At 57.4% G+C, this 19,237-nt stretch overlaps 4 protein-coding genes across 5 annotated transcripts; all 4 read left to right on the top strand.

Moving 5' to 3' along the window:
* The first annotated feature begins 3,226 nt into the window (after nt 1-3,226).
* On the top strand, nt 3,227-5,693 carry AP5S1 (adaptor related protein complex 5 subunit sigma 1). Its single transcript, XM_066548104.1, has 2 exons — nt 3,227-3,377; nt 3,807-5,693. The coding sequence occupies exons 1-2, from the start codon at nt 3,229-3,231 to the stop codon at nt 4,231-4,233; spliced, it is 576 nt and encodes a 191-aa protein (XP_066404201.1). The 5' UTR covers nt 3,227-3,228; the 3' UTR covers nt 4,234-5,693.
* Nucleotides 5,694-5,799: 106 nt separating this feature from the next.
* On the top strand, nt 5,800-11,943 carry LOC136556074 (uncharacterized). Its single transcript, XM_066549128.1, is given in 15 exon segments — nt 5,800-6,748; nt 6,823-6,948; nt 7,053-7,150; nt 7,244-7,370; nt 7,449-7,543; nt 7,624-7,804; nt 7,938-8,099; nt 9,455-9,743; nt 10,420-10,568; nt 10,749-10,877; nt 11,002-11,099; nt 11,201-11,327; nt 11,405-11,499; nt 11,579-11,759; nt 11,831-11,943. Coding segments are annotated over 15 exon segments (2,310 nt in total). The 5' UTR covers nt 5,800-6,408.
* A 416-nt stretch (nt 11,944-12,359) lies between these two features.
* On the top strand, nt 12,360-14,787 carry LOC136555439 (sulfotransferase 1B1-like). The gene is made up of 8 exons (XM_066548105.1): nt 12,360-12,555; nt 13,063-13,211; nt 13,438-13,566; nt 13,655-13,752; nt 13,932-14,058; nt 14,136-14,230; nt 14,310-14,490; nt 14,562-14,787. The coding sequence occupies exons 2-8, from the start codon at nt 13,064-13,066 to the stop codon at nt 14,672-14,674; spliced, it is 891 nt and encodes a 296-aa protein (XP_066404202.1). The 5' UTR covers nt 12,360-12,555; nt 13,063; the 3' UTR covers nt 14,675-14,787.
* A 411-nt stretch (nt 14,788-15,198) lies between these two features.
* Nucleotides 15,199-17,429, top strand: LOC136555947 (sulfotransferase 1B1-like). 2 transcript variants are annotated; one of them, XM_066548989.1, is made up of 8 exons: nt 15,199-15,285; nt 15,793-15,941; nt 16,122-16,250; nt 16,375-16,472; nt 16,574-16,700; nt 16,778-16,872; nt 16,952-17,132; nt 17,204-17,429. In XM_066548989.1, the coding sequence occupies exons 2-8, from the start codon at nt 15,794-15,796 to the stop codon at nt 17,314-17,316; spliced, it is 891 nt and encodes a 296-aa protein (XP_066405086.1). In that variant the 5' UTR covers nt 15,199-15,285; nt 15,793; the 3' UTR covers nt 17,317-17,429. The 2 variants fall into 2 exon arrangements, with proteins under 2 accessions (XP_066405086.1, XP_066405087.1); XM_066548990.1 differs by having other exon boundaries at nt 15,267-15,285; nt 15,790-15,941.
* The last annotated feature ends 1,808 nt before the right edge of the window (nt 17,430-19,237 follow it).

The raw sequence follows: 19,237 nt of genomic DNA, 5'->3' as shown, positions 1-19,237 counted from the left end.
CTGTTCTGCACAGAAAGAGGTGCTGGGTGGTAAATCACAGAGCCAGCACCCCGAGGCACAATCTTGGGCTATTAAGTCTTACTTAAGTCACTACTTGGCTTAAGTTGTTATTGGCTCATCTTTTCTCTACTTCGAATTAAAGCCATTATGTCCCAAGAAATCATAGCCCATGCTTGGTGAGTAGTAGTCTTTTTGTAGGGGGAGATGCCTGAGCTGGCGTGGGGTTTTTACTATTATAAGGAGCAAAAGTTCATCACTAGGGCAAGTTCTCACTATAGAAGCAGTAAAAACCGGGGATTTTTTTAGTTCATCATTACACATCCTGGATTAGAAGGGTGTTATCTTTCTGTGTTTTCCCCCTTCAAGAATTTATGCCATCAATGTTCTCTCTTCCACATTCCTGTGATTATTGCTTCCATTGCTTAACCACTTTGTTCTTTACCTTGTTGGAACTTCACTCCCATTATTCATCAAGGTGGTGAGAGGAAAGCTCATGTCTTTACAATTTGATGAGTGACAGTATTGGTACTAACGTCTTTGAAAAGGGTTTTAATGTCTGTACTAACTTTAGGCAGCAGGTTTGTGGCAGAGACCAGACAGCTTGGCTCCTGAAACACACAAGTGGGTCAGCACAAGCCTGAACTTCTGAACTTTGAGGTAAAACAGTAGGTACAAGGGGGGATATGTGGTAGGTGGCTCGGGAAGGCTGTACCTTCTGAGTACCTCAGCTAATGGAGAAAGGAAGAGGGCAACCTGTGGCTGGGAGTTGAGGATAGAGGCTGTGCCCTCCAAAACCTCGAGAGAGAAAACTCCGTGAGCTTGTGCAGGAGTTGCTCCCTTTATTCGAATAAACTTGCAGGACTCCTCTGTCTCCCTTATGGACATAAATTTCTGGCGTTTGTGGATTTTCCTGACAGTGGGAACTGGTATTGGGGCATCTGTGGGGAATCCCACTGGAGGCTGAAGGTCCACTTGCATTGGTCCAAGAAGTTTAGTCCATCTTTAGACAATGTACAGTTATATCCATTCATATTTAAGTTATGAGAGTGATTGATTTGTGGCCCTGTCACAAGCCAAGATCATTTGAACAAGCTCAAGTGGTAATGAGCCAGAGCAGAAATGAACTGGAGCCACAGAACATGGAAACAAAGTGGAGCTGCAAATAAGCTGAAGCCAGAAAGAAGCCAGGGAAGGTGAAACCAAATTGGAGTCTAAAACATTCTGGAGGCACGAACAAACTATATGAGCTGAACCTGAGACAAAATGGGGACAGAAGCAAATCACCTGAAGCTGCAAAGGAGGTGAAGCAGAAACTAGAGAGAGCCTTCCCCGAGCTGGAGACGCAAACTAACGGGACTCACAAAGGAGCTGCAGCCGCCAGCTCCCCGCAGTATCTCTGTGAGGGCTGAGCCGGCTGGGCGCTGGCAGGGCCGTGCTGAGGGCAGGCAGCAGCAGCATCCTCCTCGGTGCAGGCATCCCGGCGTCTTCCTGGGGGATCCACAGCCGGCGCGGCTCGCTCGGGCACGAGCGACTCCGGGAGCGGTCAGTTAGAGCTGTTCTGCCGGGTTACAGCAGAGCCAGCGCGGGGCCGAAGGGCTCGTCCTGCCGGCAGTGGCTCTGGGAAAGAGCTGGGGAGAAGAAACCAGGCGAGGCCCGGTGGCCGGAGGGGTCGCCGGGGGGGCTGACCTGGGACGGGACCCGCGGGACGGGCCCCTCAGGATCCCCGCAGCCCCGGGCGGCGGCGCCCCCTGGCGGCGGCGGCACGCCCCTGTCACGCACCGGGCGCCGCCTGGCGGCCGCGGCGCAGCCCCACAGTCCCGGGGCGGGGGCGGCAGCGCTCTGGGATGTACACAGCAAGACTGCGTGAGGATAAGGCTGGCCCTCCACTCCCGGGAGTCAGCTCCGGGAGGGACACTGTTAGGAACATGAATCCACCCTGTGAGAGGTTTATGTCCAAAAGGGAGAGGCCATGGAAATTTCCCATCGGGTCTCAAACTGCTGGGGGACTCAGCCCCCCTTTTATCCTAAGTTCCTGGTCACATCACCCTCTTCCCCATTGGCTGAGGTACTCGGAAGGTACAGACTTCCCAAATCGCCTACTCTACACCCCTCTCTGGTAGGCATCCCCCTTTTGATATATAAAAGAAAGAAGAAAAATAAAGGTATTCATAATTCTATTAAGTCTTTGTTCTTTTTCTCTAGGTTCAGGAATTTCACACGGCCTTGGCTAAGCAACAGTCCATGTTGATTAGTAACATTTTCTAGAACTAATAGTTTCTTCTGTTACTTCTCTATTAAAGTTCCTAGCCCTATCTACAAGCAGATTCACATGGTCTGTTTGTAACGACACATTCATCTTATTCCTTTCAGACACCATGCCTGGGATGGATACCGTAGCTGGAATATGGATACTGTAGTTTGAATATGGACACCATAGCTGGATCATCACCTCCCCAAACATGCCCCGAACACGGCAGAAAGACCCTCACACCCTCCCACTCCCACCTTCAACCCATGAATAACCAGCCACAGCCATAAAGAATTTGTCAAAAACCAGCTTTGCCACTGAAGCCACTTGAGGCAGAAAACAAGTTTTCCGTGGCTGGAAAGGTCTCATGGAAGAGTCTCATGTCTCCACACAGACATGTCCCTCTCCATGGCCCCTCTGGCCATAGGCCCCTCCATGTCCCCAGTGCCAGCCACACACTCCTCTGTATGTGCACTCAAGACAAGCACCTTTCCATGCTGGCCCTGGCCATGTCCCCCTGAGCCACCTCAAGCCACATTTACGCCCATGTCCTCCCGCAGCCGTGTCCACCCTATGCCCAGGGACACACTCCCTCCCGCATTTAGATCCCAAAACTGTGCTGTGCTGCCACTTTGAGCCACAGACCCCGTGCTGCATTCCGTGTTCGTACCCACGGAGACACCCCCGGAGGGGAACACAGACAGGAGCAGGGATGGCCGCGGAGGGGCTGCCAAGGCTCCCTCCTGAGGAGACACTGCCTCCGCCTCGGCCGTGTGCCCTTTCCCCGCCCACCGGCCTTTGCCCGCCAATCAGCTCTCGCTGCCCCCGAGCCTTGGCCAATCGTGACCTGCACGGCGGGACGCCCCGCCCCCCCCACCGCGAGGGCCGCTCGTTCCGGGCCAGTGCCGCCGCTTCCGGCGCGCCGGGGCCGCGGTGGGGCCGTGCCGGGGCCGCGGCCGCTGTGGGGCCGTGCCGCCGCCATGGTGCGGGCGTTCGTGCTGCTGGCGCCGGGCGGGCCCGCCCCCTGCCGCGTGCTGTACGCGCGCACCTTCGGGACCCCCTCCGGCGCCGCCCCCGGGGGGCCCCGGCAGCGCCTTCGCCGCAAGGAGCAGCTGCTGGTCGTGGCCAGGTACACACTGGACATCCGCCTCCGCGGGAATCCCCTTCCTGCGCATGCTGGTGGGACACCCGGCACCGTGTGCCCTCCGTCTCCTGAACCCTCTGGACCTGGGACACCTCCTCCCTCTCCCTGGGATCCCCATAGCCGTGATATACACACTTTGTTTGATGGGAGGGCTCTTGGGCATTGCCTGACCCCCAGGGCTGGGACACCCACCCCTTGAGTGTGGGACACCTTCCATTCCTGAGGAGAGCCTGTGGCAGCTCCCCTTTCGGGGAACAGGGCTCAGCAAGAACCCCAGGGATCATTCATGGGACCCACCCTTTTGGGGATCTTGGGTTCGGCAGGATCCCTGGGACCCTGTTCCCCAACAGAGGGGTCACTGTCTCTGGATGAGGTGGGAGTCCTTAACATGAGTGTCCCCCTTTTCTCTTCCAGGCAAGTGGCCTCCCAGTGTCAACTGCTTCAGGCATCCTTGGGGTACCTGTCCTCTCCACAGCTTCCCCAGCTACCCGATGAACCAATGTCCCTGCAAGATGCTCCAGGGGGTGTTTTCCAGATGCCCCCCGGAGACCCATTCCCTGAGCGGGTGACAGTAGTCTGGTTATCGGTGCTGGCCCTCGCCTTCGCCCTGGTTTGTGAGCCCCAAGAGAATCTGTCCTTGGCTGAGATCACCCTGCGGCGCCTGGCTCCCCGCCTGCTGCTCTCCCTGCGCCTCCTCGGCCCTGGCGCTGACGTCCTGCTCCGTCCTGATGCCGCTGATGGCCTCCTGGACCGACTCCTGCCCCATGGGCAGATGCTTTTCCTCAACGAACGTTTCCTCCAGGCAATGGACCGAGAGCTGGGTCTCAAAGTGTCCCGCTGAGCCACAGATGGCATTCCTGCCTACCACCCCCAGATATTTTGAGGGATGAGAGACAAGGGAGGGATCTGAGATGGTCACCAAGCCCCAGTGGGATGGATGAGAAACATAGTTCTGGTATAAAGAGCAATGAGCCAGCTAAGAGCAGGGTTTTAATCCATTTATTCCCCAACGCCATCGTGGGAGAGCTAATAGCCATCCCCATAAATCCACCTGGGACAGTGCCAAGTTCCTGCACTGCGTTCCTGCACCACTCCACGTGCACATGACAGCGAGTGGAGGCTGCACGTGGCCATGAATGGACGCTGAAAGAGGGACCCTGGGTTGTGGTTACCCCAGCTGGGCACTGTGGGGCAGGCAGGGTTTCCTGGCAGGGGAAACATGACTCTGGGATGGGACCTTGCCAAGGTACATGGGGCAAGCAGGGGTGTGCATCCAGCCATGGGGCATTGGGGTCTCTGTGTACGGGATTAAATAAACAGGCAGTGGGGCAGGATGCCTGGCACACCCAAGCAGGGTGCTTGTCTCTAGATGGTGCTGCTTGGAGCCAGGGGACTTGTGTGACACCCTGGGAGGTGGCAGGAGCTGGCACCCACCTACCCAGCTCTGCAGGGTGCAGTGGGGAGCAGAGTCCTACCCTATCAGTTTCTGGGTGCTGAGAATTCCAGGGAGCCAGGAGCTGGCGTGCACAGCTCTTACACCGCTGTGCTGGGAACAGGCTGGGCACTGGCAGGCTGTGCAGAGGGGCTGTCACGGGGCAGACCCCAAAGTGCTTTCCCTTGTAACTGCACCAGTAAAGCTGGAGCACCTGAGGAGGGGTGCTGGGCACTGGGCTTCAGGCATGGTGGGTCTCTGGCTGTGCCAGGGGATCTCACTGCGTGCTGGAGGTGGGGAGACATTGCAGCCCACTGTGGCATCCCACCCATAAGGGGAAGGGAGCACCGTCTTCATCTTCCCATGTGATAGCAGCTGTCACATACTGCACCCACAACTGGCTTGAATACAACCAAGAGCCAAAGAGACGTCCTGGAGTGTTTCAATGGTGTTAGCAATTGTTGATGAGAATCAACTGGAATCTGAATGTATGGGCCATTATTGTGTCTGCACTGATAAAATTCCAGTTGCTGGATTTCAATATCACCTGGTTTATGGCCAAAATTCTCTTGCAAATCAGCCACCTGAGTTGGATCAAATGGGATAGTTATTTGTGTGTGGTTTTCCTCTCCACCCTGAGGTCTAGTAGATTCAGGGGGAATTGAAGGAGATAAAGAATCATCTTTTCCCGATTCTCTGTCATGGAGATCGCCCTGTATGTTTCCATCCCATGTAAGTCTGCCAGACTTTTCCTGGAACTTTGATATCATGGTCACCATATATGGCACCATTTTGGTAGCAGTTTGCTGACCCTGTCCATCATCTGTATTTCAATTTTAAGTAAAGGTCATAATGTTATTTCCTCATCATCAGATGAAAATGTTACATATATTTTTTTGTTAGGGTAACAGACCTGACAAACTTCCAACTCCCTCATTGGATACAGAAGGTCAGAATTGTGAGACTGTATTTCTGCAAATGGTCCAGATGCTCTGTCCTGCACTGGTGCCTCCTTTCCCAGAGACTCCACTGACCTGGCCTGGGCCAGGCACCACTTGGCTTCTGCTTCTCCTTGATCTCCTCCTGGAGCAAGAGCAGCACCTGCTCCATCATGGTACATTCCTGTACCGCACAACCTGCTGGATCAAATCATCCAGGATGGAGCAGATCAGCCTATGCAGCCCTTTCCTACAAGAGACATCCAAGGAGCACTCAGGAGGGCAGAGTCCGGGGCTACCCCTGCTTGCAGCACCCTCAGCCAGGTCCATAGCTGTGCTCCGTAGCTGAGCCAGCTCTCATGAACCTTTACACCTTGGGTGTGGCAGGAGGGTGGAGGTTCCAGGGCTCCTGGGCACCAGAGCACATGGAATCCTGAGAGGTATGGGGGCCCTGGGTGGCAGAGCTGTCTCTGCACCTCCACAACCCCATGGCACTCATTAAAGGGGCTGTGGCTGGGGAAGAAGTGCAGACAGGTGGGAGGAGAGATAATGCTGGGCTCCATTCCTGACCCCTCATGGCTTGGGCTTAGTGCCTGGCCAGCATCCACGTTACCGAAGTATCTTACCGGCATCAGGGCATGCTCCCATGGCACTGGCAATACCTCTTCCACGTGTGAATTGGGCTGGACTTTGCCTGATAGGGCACTCCCCCGGGCACAGTCCTGGCACAGGACCCAGTACTGCCCCAGGCACAGTCCTGGCACAGGTGCCAGCCAGTTTGGAGGTTGTGGAGGCTGCCAGCAGGGAAGACAGCCAGAGCTGTGTGGACCCACTGTCAGCCATGGAGCAGGAAGCTGAAATCACACAGGAGATGGGAAGCCTCCATGGCATCCCCCTCTACAAGAGCTTCATCGAGGGCTGGCCACAGGTGAAGGCTTTCCAAGCCCGTCCAGATGACCTGCTCATCTCTACCTACCCCAAATCGGGTGAGTGGTCCTGGGGAAGGGTGCAGGGGGGATGAGGTGACACCAGCCTTTGCAATGCTGTCCCTGTGCGGCAGGCACAACGTGGCTCAGCGAGATCATGGACATGATCTACCACGATGGCGATGTGGAGAAGTGCCGACGGGATGCCATCTACAACCGTGTGCCCTTCCTGGAGTTGAAGGCCCCCATGGAAACAAGTGGTGAGCTTCCCCAACCCAGCTGCCTGGCTTGGGTGGAGAGGGAACAGAGCCAGCATGGGGGTGAGGGTGCTGGGGTTCACACCTCTAAGTCCCCTGTGCCACAGGTGTTGAGCTGCTGGAGAACACCCCATCCCCACGGCTGGTAAAGACCCATCTCCCAGTCCAGCTCCTCCCGACCTCCTTCTGGGAGAAGGACTGCAAGGTAACGTGGCAGGTGCTCCCTGTCTCCCCATCTGGGTTGGTGGGGAGGAGGCACCACTCTGTACCTCCCAAACACATCCTTGGCTCTCTCCAGATTATCTACATGGCCCGCAACCCCAAGGATGTTGCCATCTCCTACTACTACTTCCACCAGATGGCCAAGATACACCATGACCCTGGCACAAAGGCCGAGTTCTTGGAGAACTTCATGGCTGGCAAAGGTGTGAGCTGAGCCACCTGTGGGAAGGACATCCCCCGCTACCCCTCTTTCCAGCTAATCCCTTGACCATATCCCACAGTGCCCTACGGATCCTGGTACGACCATGTGCGCGGATGGTGGGAAAAGAAGCAGGAGAAGAAGATACTCTACCTCTTCTATGAGGACATGAAGAAGGTGAGGGTGGGATGTAGGGGAAGGAGGCCTGGTTGCCCCCCAGCTTTTTTGGCAGCCTCCTCATGTCAATCACCCTGCAGGACCCACGGCAGGAGGTGCAGAAGATCTTGCAGTTCCTGGGCAAGGAGTTGGCAGAGGGAACAGTGGATAGGATTCTGCACCACACCTCCTTCCAGGAGATGAAGAAGAACCCTGCTGCCAACTATGAGACCGTGCTCCCCACCTTGATGGATCACAGCATCTCCCCCTTCCTCCGGAAAGGTGGGGGTTCAGCTGGGGGTTCAGTGGTGGAGGATTTGGGAGGGATGTCCCTGGATTATATTTGAACTCCCATCTGTGGTTGCAAATATGTCATGTGTGTGAGGATTTACCCCAGTTATTTTCTTGCTCCCAGGGATCTCTGGAGACTGGAAGAACCACTTCACTGTGGCCCAGAACGAGCGCTTTGATCAGCACTACCAGAAGCTCATGGCAGGCTCTGACCTCCACTTCCAGATGGAAGTGTGAGGGGCTCATCTCCCTTCCCAGGAGGACTGTGCTTCCCCCTGCTCTCCCAGTGGGGAGGATGGATCCAGATGGAGATTCTTGCACTAATTCACTTTTCCCCTTGCAATAAATTGTGATAAACAGAGGTTGAGTCATTGCCTTCAGGGAAAATGAGGGTGGAGCTTGAACCCCCTGAACTCTAGGCAGTGTCTGGGAACACCTTCATGGTCATCAGGAGAGAGGGTGGGCACACAGTGGATTTTTAGTGATGGTCAGCATCACCAGGAGTGGGCACCTTCCCAGAAACCACCACTGGCCCCTGCCAGCTTGGGCTGCCCCAGCCTGCCAAGGTGCCTGGAGGGAACAAAGATCGATGATGAGTGGAAAATCCCCAGAGCACCAGCAAATCCAGTGCTGCCGCAGCCCTTGTGTGCAAAGGAGCTTTGACCCCTCTGGGTTGGGGCAGGTTTCTTGACAGAGTGGGTGGTGGTCAGGCTCTCCTTGGCCCAGCTGGAGCTTGGCAGCCCATGGTCTGTGGGAACAAAGGTGAAGGAAAACAGCTCCTTGCTGCTTTGTGGCCAGGCTCAGCAACGTCACTGTCCTTGCTGGATAAAGAACACACCTTTCAACATATAACCTGGCTGCACCTTGCCCTTGCTCTGGGATGCCTGGAGCAAACCAGTCCCTGTCCCACTGGGGGCAAGGGTCTGCTTTGGACCATTTCAGCCTGGTCCAAAGTTCCCCATTTACACCCCATTTCTGGCCGGTTCTTCAGTTTCTAAGACTGCAGCTTCTTGGCAAGACAGCCTCATGGGGTTGTTCTATCCTGAAAGAGATGCAGCCCAGATCCAACTGCTAAAGAGCAGCAGCGCTATGAAGGGACCTGCCTCACAGAAATAAATCCTTTTCACACATTCATGTAAATGCCATGATGCCTTCCACTGGAAGATGTGCCTACTGAGCTCCTGGCTTTGCACGTGCAGCCAATTTTGCTGGCACGTGGACAGCAAAACACCTGAACACCTGCCATGGCATGCCTCATCTTACCAGGAACTTGGCCCTGGAGATAAATCAGGGACGTTTTTCTCAAGGCTGCCAACAGCTGAGCTGCTGACCCTGCCCAGCTGCCATCTCTCCTGCCCTTCCCACTCCCTCCCAGCTAAGGTAAAGAAGAACATTTCCCCACCATCGGCACCATTAAACACTTTTCCCAAGAGCACTTGTGCTTTGCAACCCCGCAAACTTTGGACCCGTATTTGAGTGGAGTAGGGGTACAACCAAAGCCTGAACGCCACATCCCTCTTGTAAGCCCCACGTCGGTGTGAGGAGCTGGGGACCTCCACGCAGGTGACTCTTGGACCAGGACAGGGTGATGTTCAATCTCCCGGGATGTGGCTCGGGATTTCCTCCCTTTGTTTACTTCAGCGGGTGGAGAGGGAAGCTGTGATTTCCACTCCCGCTGCCCGTGTGCGTCCCGACGGGCGCTGAGGGCGGACAGTTCATCACAGGCATTTGGGGACCGTCCTCATCCCCGCTCGCCCCTTCCCCGCACTCCTCCCACCGCAGCACCGGGACCGGGTCGCTCCAGGCTCCTGTCCCAGCGGTGCCCCCCGGCGCCTGCATTTTCCGGGCAGGGGAAGGAAATTAACAAATCCCGCCCCGTAAGCGGCGGGCCAAGCTTTGCCTCCTCCCTGCCGGAGCGCCCGGAAAAGAGGCGAGTAGCCGGGGGGCTTTGGCCGCGGCGTTTCGGGGTGCCCTGGCCTCATAAACCAAGGGCCTGCGGGGCTGGGTGCGGGGGCTCCGTGTCCCCGCAAGCCCCCGGGAGATGGGAGCAAGACACCAAGCTTGTCTCCAAAAATCACAGCGTGGGGGTTTTGCCGCTGGCATGTCCAGCGTTTCTATCCTGAACCGTGGGTGGAAAGGCTTCCTAGGGAAAGAGTTCTCAGTTCTGCTCCTCGTTCCTGTCTCTGTCAAACCCTCACTCAAGCCCCCTGAAAGCAAGGCTTCCCCCAGTGCTGCCGTACGACAGGGAGATGGGGAGGAAAAAGCAAAGAGAAAGCGGCCTGCAGCTCCAGCTAGGAATGCCCCTGAGAGTTTTTACCCAGGAACAGCGCTGCCAGCTTGCTATGGGCAGCTACCCACTGCCTGTCTGATCTGAGCCCCCAGAGCTGGCCATGCCCTTCCACTCTCCCTGCACTGCCACCTGGGCCCCAAAACCCCCACAGAACACAGGTGCCACCACCTGCAATGCCAGCAAGTGGGGCATGGTTTCTTTCCTAAGGCCAGGATGGCTAGGTACAGCAGGGATTTTGGGGCACCTAGGGAAGGAGACGGCCCCATGATGCTCCTCACTGCCAGCCATCCCTGTCCCATGTCCCTGTCCCCAGCAGGATGGCCAATCCGGACACCTACCTGCGGCAGCCCTGGCTCACCGTGCACGGCATCCCCATGGTCAATGCCTTTGCTCACAACTGGGAACGGATTGACACCTTCCAGAGCCGCCCTGAGGACATTGTGGTGGTCACCTACCCCAAATCTGGTGAGCGTGCCCAGGCACCAAAGGAGGGCCAGGCTCAGGGAGCGAGCCCAAGCTGCAGGTGCCTGGGCTGGGACCAGGGGTGTGCCAAAAGGCAACACTGGTAGATGGTGACCCTCTGGTGCCTGAGATGGGTGTCCAGTGGGAATGGCATCAGCTGGACACCCAACCTCTCCCCACCAGGCACCACCTGGGTCAGTGAGATCATGGACATGGTCCTGAAAGGCGGTGACCCGGAAAAGTGCAAGCAGGATGACATTGTGTTCCGGGTGCCCATGATGGAGTTTGCTGCTCCTGGGAAGTTACCAGCAGGTAGTGGAGTGGCAGAGGGTGGTGGGAGGCACTGGGTGCTGGATGGGGACAATTTGGTTTTGTATGGGAGGGCACATCTGTGGTGTGGTGGGGGGAAAATCACTCCTGGGGGAAATCCTTACAGGCACAGAGCAGCTGGAGGCCATGCCATCCCCTCGCATCATCAAGACCCACATCCCAGCTCACATCTTGCCCAAATCCTTCTGGGAAAACCGCTGCAAGGTAACAGGCTGGAATGAACATACCTGGAGGGATCCAGCCAACATAAGGGGGCTCCGGGCCCCATTGGGACCTTGCAAGTCCTCACATGCATCTTTCTGCAGATGGTCTATGTGGGACGCAACGCCAAGGACGTGGCTGTCTCCTACTATCACTTTGATTTGATGAACAAGTTCCACCCACACCCTGGGACTTGGGCCGAGTACCTGGAGGAGTTCATGGCTGGCAGAGGTGGGACAGGGCACCCCTGAGTGCATGCAGGGGACCCTGCAGGGGACTGTCACCTACTGGCTGCTCTCCCCATGCAGTGGCGTATGGTTCCTGGTACGACCATGTCAAGGGCTACTGGGAGCGCAGGATGGATCACCCCATTCTCTACCTCTTCTATGAGGACTTGAAGGAGGTGATGGGGCAGGGGGGATGGTGGTGTGGAGGGGGTCCGAGGGTGGCAGGAGGGGTGAGTGTTGGTCTGTGTCGCACAGGACCTCCGCCGGGAGGTTGCCAAGGTGGCCCAGTTCCTGGGGCAGAAGCTGTCGGATGCGGCGCTGGACACCATCACCCGACACACGTCCTTCGCGGCCATGAGGGACAACCCTGCCACCAACTACACCAATATTCCCTCCGACCTCATGGACCAGAGTGTGTCGCCCTTCATGCGCAAAGGTGAGCGGCTGCGGGGGCCTGGCGCACTGCCTGCCCCGGCCCCTGCTGAGCCCCATCTCTCCCGGCCACAGGCACCACCGGGGACTGGAAGAACCACTTCACTGTGGCCCAGAACGAGCGCTTTGAGCAGGACTATGCGCAGAAGATGTCAGGCACCGACCTGTGCTTCCGCACTCAGATCTGAGGGGACGTTGCTGGACGCCCCCCAGATCTGCCCTGTGCTGCAGTGGCACTGCTGCCATTCCTTCCCTCCCCTGGAACTGCTGGAGAGAAATAAAATGTGCTCCCTGACCCTGCCATGGGGTGCTGCTCACTGTCCTGAGCCTCTGCTGATCCCAACCCAAGGGTCCCCCTGGGGCTGCTGTTCTCTTCTTGGGCTGGGACAAGCAGGTGTCACCCCTCAGCCGCTGTTGGGGGGGGGATTGCCACCAGCAGCAGCTCATGGCATTGCAGAAGGTTTTGGCAAATCCGTGTATGGGGAACATGTTGAGTGTGTGTGGGCAGTGAGAGGTGTCCTCCCCCCCTCACACAGCAGGATGTTGCCTGGGATCTGTGGGGCTGAGATGTCCTCTGTGGCCCTGCCTGCAGGTCAGTGGCTGCTGGTTACTCCCTGCCCTCGCTCCTCCCTCTCTGCAGCTGCTGGGCTGGCAAACATTTCTGCCCTCAGCGCCCTGCCTCTTTCCTTCTCCTTCCTGCAATTTCCGAGGGAGGCCCCGAATCTCCCTGTCCTCTGCTGTCACCCTCCTGGAGTCACCGTCCCAGCGTCACCCTCCCGATCCAGAGCAGCAGGTCTGAGGTGAGATGGGTGTCTCCCGGGGTGCCCTGTGGGTGCTCTGCCCATGCTCAGCTTCACAGAGCTGCATGCTGCAGGGTCAGGGTGGTGGGTTTGGGGCATTTTGGGTTTGTGTGCAATCAGCAGCCCTAAACCTTGCCCTGACCTGTGGTCTCCTGCAATCTCCCCAGGGACCCAGTCCCCTACTCCCCACAGGTGCTGAGGCAGGGGAAGAGGTGCTGTTCTAGTCTAGTCCCCTAGGTCTGGGTGATGCTGGCATGCTGTTGGTGCCTCTGTTCTTGCTGGGGCTCTGGATATGCTCCTGTCCCCACAGCTGGGATCCCTGTTCCCAGCGGTGTGTGCAGCGATGGCTGCAGTGACCTCTGGTCTGTGCTCTGGTGCTATCACTGCCGCTCCCTGAGCAGGCACAGGGCCAGGTGACTGGGCTGCTCTGCCTCACAGTCACCCTGAGAGGGTGGGGGGAACCTGCCCTCATCAGCCATCCCTGTCCCATGTCCCTGTCCCCAGCAGGATGGCCAATCCGGACACCTACCTGCGGCAGCCCTGGCTCACCGTGCACGGCATCCCCATGGTCAATGCCTTTGCCCACAACTGGGAACGGATTGACACCTTCCAGAGCCGCCCTGAGGATATTGTGGTGGTCACCTATCCCAAATCTGGTGAGCATCCTCAAGGCAACCAGATGTGCTGGTACTGTGTGGGCAAGTGTGTTGTTCAGCTGAGACCCACTGCCTGGGTCTATGCACCACATTTAGGGGCTGTCAGGACAGAGTTGTGTAACATTTCCCTTTCCCCCATGGTATCCGGTTGAGGTCTGAGCGATTGTCAGTGCTCACACACCCAATGCTGCCCTGGCTGCTCCCCTTTATGGTTTCCTTTCCCCAGGCACCACCTGGGTCTGCGAGATTGTGGATATGATCCTGCAAGGCGGAGATCCTGAGAAGTGCAGGCGGGACATTATCAGCAAGAGAGTGCCCATGCTGGAGTTCTCTGCCCCTGGGAAGATGGCAGCAGGTAATGAGGTGCAGGGGTACCCCACAGGGGCTGAGTCCCAAGGGTCTTTACCAAGGGCTCACTGAGGAATTGCTCTGGGATGCCCCAGGAACAGACCTGCTGGCCACCATGCCCTCACCCCGCGTGGTGAAGACTCACTTGCCGGCACATATCCTGCCCAAATCCTTCTGGGAAAACCGCTGCAAGGTAACGCCCAACCCTTGTCCCTGCCCTGGAGGGAATTGCAGCAGCCCTATTCCCCTGAGACAGGACTCCACACTGCTACCTCCAGCATCTTAAGTGTTCGTGGGAGATCCAGGAGCTGGAACATTCTCCCTGTTGGGGGTCCTGGGGCTGCCCCTCATACGTCCATGGTGCATCTGCAGATGGTCTATGTGGGACGCAACGCCAAGGACGTCGCTGTCTCCTTCTACCACTTTGATTTGATGAACAAGTTGCTGCCACACCCTGGGACTTGGGCCGAGTACCTGGAGAAGTTCATGGCTGGTAGAGGTGGGACAGGGCACCCCTGAGTGCATGCAGGGGACCCTGCAGGGGACTGTCACCTACTGGCTGCTCTCCCCATGCAGTGGCGTATGGTTCCTGGTACGACCATGTCAAGGGCTACTGGGAGCGCAGGATGGATCACCCCATTCTCTACCTCTTCTATGAGGACTTGAAGGAGGTGATGGGGCAGGGGGGATGGTGGTGTGGAGGGGGTCCGGGGGTGGCAGGAGGGGTGAGTGTTGGTCTGTGTCGCACAGGACCTCCGCCGGGAGGTTGCCAAGGTGGCCCAGTTCCTGGGGCAGAAGCTGTCGGATGCGGCGCTGGACACCATCACCCGACACACGTCCTTCGCGGCCATGAGGGACAACCCTGCCACCAACTACACCAATATTCCCTCCGACCTCATGGACCAGAGTGTGTCGCCCTTCATGCGCAAAGGTGAGCGGCTGCGGGGGCCTGGCGCACTGCCTGCCCCGGCCCCTGCTGAGCCCCATCTCTCCCGGCCACAGGCACCACCGGGGACTGGAAGAACCACTTCACTGTGGCCCAGAACGAGCGCTTTGAGCAGGACTATGCGCAGAAGATGTCAGGCACCGACCTGTGCTTCCGCACTCAGATCTGAGGGGACGTTGCTGGACGCCCCCCAGATCTGCCCTGTGCTGCAGTGGCACTGCTGCCATTCCTTCCCTCCCCTGGAACTGCTGGAGAGAAATAAAATGTGCTCCCTGACCCTGCCATGGGGTGCTGCTCACTGTCCTGAGCCTCTGCTGATCCCAACCCAAGGGTCCCCCTGGGGCTGCTGTTCTCTTCTTGGGCTGGGACAAGCAGGTGTCACCCCTCAGCCGCTGTGGGGGGGGGGATTGCCACCAGCAGCAGCTCATGGCATTGCAGAAAGTTTTGGCAAATCCGTGTATGGGGAACATGTTGAGTGTGTGTGGGCAGTGAGAGGTGTCCTCCCCCCCTCACACAGCAGGATGTTGCCTGGGACCTGTGGGGCTGAGATGTCCTCTGTGGCCCTGCCTGCAGGTCAGTGGCTGCTGGTTACTCCCTGCCCTCGCTCCTCCCTCTCTGCAGCTGCTGGGCTGGCAAACATTTCTGCCCTCAGCGCCCTGCCTCTTTCTTTTCCTGCCGGCATTTATTGAGGGAGGCCCCGAATCTCCCTGTCCTCTGCTGTCACCCTCCTGGAGTCACCATCCCAGCGTCACCCTCCCGATCCAGAGCAGCAGGTCTGAGGTGAGATGGGTGTCTCCCAGGGTGCCCTGTGGGTGCTCTGCCCATGCTCAGCTTCACAGAGCTGCATGCTGCAGGGTCAGGGTGGTGGGTTTGGGGCATTTTGGGTTTGTGTGCAATCAGCAGCCCTAAACCTTGCCCTGACCTGTGGTCTCCTGCAATCTCCCCAGGGACCCAGTCCCCTACTCCCCACAGGTGCTGAGGCAGGGGAAGAGGTGCTGTTCTAGTCTAGTCCCCTAGGTCTGGGTGATGCTGGCATGCTGTTGGTGCCTCTGTTCTTGCTGGGGCTGTGGGTGTGCTCCTGTCCTCACAGCTGGGATCCCTGTTCCCAGCGGTGTGTGCAGCGATGGCTGCAGTGACCTCTGGTCTGTGCTCTGGTGCTATCACTGCCGCTCCCTGAGCAGGCACAGGGCCAGGTGACTGGGCTGCCCTCGCAGATGGGGCCCCTGAGAGGGTGGGGGGAACCTGCCCTCATCAGCCATCCCTGTCCCATGTCCCTGTCCCCAGCAGGATGGCCAATCCGGACACCTACCTGCGGCAGCCCTGGCTCACCGTGCACGGCATCCCCATGGTCAATGCCTTTGCTCACAACTGGGAACGGATTGACACCTTCCAGAGCCGCCCTGAGGACATCGTGGTGGTCACCTACCCCAAATCTGGTGAGCGTGCCCAGGCACCAAAGGAGGGCCAGGCTCAGGGAGCGAGCCCATGCTGCAGGTGCCTGGGCTGGGACCAGGGGTGTGCCAAAAGGCAACACTGGTAGATGGTGACCCTCTGGTGCCTGAGATGGGTGTCCAGTGGGAATGGCATCAGCTGGACACCCAACCTCTCCCCACCAGGCACCACCTGGGTCAGTGAGATCATGGACATGGTCCTGAAAGGCGGTGACCCGGAAAAGTGCAAGCAGGACTTCATTTTGAACCGGGTGCCCATGATGGAGTTTGCTGCTCCTGGGAAGTTACCAGCAGGTAGTGGAGTGGCAGAGGGTGGTGGGAGGCACTGGGTGCTGGATGGGGACAATTTGGTTTTGTATGGGAGGGCACATCTGTGGTGTGGTGGGGGGAAAATCACTCCTGGGGGAAATCCTTACAGGCACAGAGCAGCTGGAGGCCATGCCATCCCCTCGCATCATCAAGACCCACATCCCAGCTCACATCTTGCCCAAATCCTTCTGGGAAAACCGCTGCAAGGTAACAGGCTGGAATGAACATACCTGGAGGGATCCAGCCAACATAAGGGGGCTCCGGGCCCCATTGGGACCTTGCAAGTCCTCACATGCATCTTTCTGCAGATGGTCTATGTGGGACGCAACGCCAAGGACGTGGCTGTCTCCTACTATCACTTTGATTTGATGAACAAGTTTGAAGCACATCCCGGGACTTGGGCCGAGTACCTGGAGGAGTTCATGGCTGGCAGAGGTGGGACAGGGCACCCCTGAGTGCATGCAGGGGACCCTGCAGGGGACTGTCACCTACTGGCTGCTCTCCCCATGCAGTGGCGTATGGTTCCTGGTACGACCATGTCAAGGGCTACTGGGAGCGCAGGAAGGATCACCCCATTCTCTACCTCTTCTATGAGGACTTGAAGGAGGTGATGGGGCAGGGGGGATGGTGGTGTGGAGGGGGTCCGGGGGTGGCAGGAGGGGTGAGTGTTGGTCTGTGTCGCACAGGACCTCCGCCGGGAGGTTGCCAAGGTGGCCCAGTTCCTGGGGCAGAAGCTGTCGGATGCGGCGCTGGACACCATCACCCGACACACGTCCTTCGCGGCCATGAGGGACAACCCTGCCACCAACTACACCAATATTCCCTCCGACCTCATGGACCAGAGTGTGTCGCCCTTCATGCGCAAAGGTGAGCGGCTGCGGGGGCCTGGCGCACTGCCTGCCCCGGCCCCTGCTGAGCCCCATCTCTCCCGGCCACAGGCACCACCGGGGACTGGAAGAACCACTTCACTGTGGCCCAGAACGAGCGCTTTGAGCAGGACTATGCGCAGAAGATGTCAGGCACCGACCTGTGCTTCCGCACTCAGATCTGAGGGGACGTTGCTGGACGCCCCCCAGATCTGCCCTGTGCTGCAGTGGCACTGCTGCCATTCCTTCCCTCCCCTGGAACTGCTGGAGAGAAATAAAATGTGCTCCCTGACCCTGCCATGGGGTGCTGCTCACTGTCCTGAGCCTCTGCTGATCCCAACCCAAGGGTCCCCCTGGGGCTGCTGTTCTCTTCTTGGGCTGGGACAAGCAGGTGTCACCCCTCAGCCGCTGTTGGGGGCAGGGAATGCCACCAGCATCTCATGGGATCCCAGGAGTTTTTGACAATACTGCATGTGGGGAACATGTTGAGTTCCTCCCCCCCCTCACACAGCAGGATGTTGCCTGGGATCTGTGGGGAAGAGCATTACTTGTGGGGCTGAAACATCTGTGGCCCTGCCTGCAGGTCTGTGGCTGCTGGTTTCTCCCTGCCCTCGCTCCTCCCTTCCCTGCAGCCACAGCGTTGGTAAACATTACTGCCCTCAGCACCCTGCCTCTCTGCCCTTAAAAACTGCTGCTGTCACCCTCCTGTTATCACCCTCCTGGCGTCACCTTCCTGGAGTCACTGTCCCGGCGTGGAGCAGCACGTCTGAGGTGAGACCTGTCTGCCTGGCTGCTCTGTCCATGCTCAGCTGCACAGAGCTGCATGTGTGGGGGTGCTGGGTAGTGGGTTTGGGGTACTTCGGAGTGCAATCGACACCCCTAAACCTTCCCCTGCTCTGGGGTCTCCTGCAATATCCCCAGGGATATTGAGACAGAGGCAAGGGCAGTGTTCAGTTCCAGTTCCCTGCTCCCCAGGGGTGCTGAGGCAAGGGAAGAGGTGCTTGCTCTGGGTGATGCTGGCACACTGTTGGGGCCCCTGTCCTTGCTGGGGCTCTGGGTGTGCTCCTGTCACTGCAGTTGGGCCCCCTGTTCCCAGCAGTGCGTGCAGCCATGGCCGTGGTGCCCTCTGCTGCTATCACTGCTGCTCCCCAGGCAGGAATGGTGTCTGGTGACCAGGCTGCCCTGGCCATTGCAGCCTGCCTGCTCTTTTCCCAGATCCTTCCTGCCCCAGCAGCAACTCTCCCACTAAAACAAACGATTGGCAGGATGACTGGGAAAGTCATGGGGAAAGGCTTGCCATGGGAGCATGAACAGCAAACATTCATGAAAAGGTGGAATGGAGAGAGCAACTCCTCCCTTTTGGGCTGGTCTAGATAAGTCTCATCATGTCCATACCCATGGGATTTGTAGATTTGCCCATCACCATAGCATGCTGCTTTCCCTGGAAGGTTGGACAGATACTGGCAAGATAGGGGTGTGCCACATCTGCAGGGAGCTTGGGCAAGTCTGCTGCTGCTCCTCACTGACAAGGACAGGGTGCAGCACCTATTCTTCCACCAACAATGCAGTTTCCTAGCAGGGACACCAAGCTTGGCCTGAACCTTCTCTCACTTTAATGTTTTGGCTTTGCAGAGTGGAAATGGCTCCCATGCCAGTCACCCTGATTGCTGTTGTTTACTTGCCTGCAGCATTACAGCAGCAGTGAAGAGAGTTCATAGAATCTCAAAATGAATCAAAAAATCCAAGTGTCTGTAAACCTACCCTGTTTTTTTCATCCTGCAGTAACAGTGCAGAGGTAAAAAGATACAATTTATTCAAGGAAGATGGTCACAGTGAGGCAATTTCATCTCATTAACTTTTGCTGGAGTTTCCTAAACCCCAGGGATTACAAAGCACATTTGCTTTACTGAGTGTATGCACATGTGACTTTGCAGAATTGCTCAATCCTGTCACATCTGCGTGTAGGGATGAGCCAACTTTGAAATTTTCCGAATTTAGTATACTCCCTTCCTGCCAAACCCGCCCCCCCCCCCAAAAAAAAAAAGCTAGTGAAGACTTTTTAAAGTCTGCTTTCAGACCAGAAGCTGCTTCATTGCATTAAGTGAA

Source organism: Molothrus aeneus, chromosome 4, assembly GCF_037042795.1.
Source record: "Molothrus aeneus isolate 106 chromosome 4, BPBGC_Maene_1.0, whole genome shotgun sequence".
Lineage (NCBI taxonomy): Eukaryota > Metazoa > Chordata > Aves > Passeriformes > Icteridae > Molothrus > Molothrus aeneus.
Note: the sequence above shows the minus strand (reverse complement) of the source record. Positions and strands in the feature narration are given on the sequence as shown.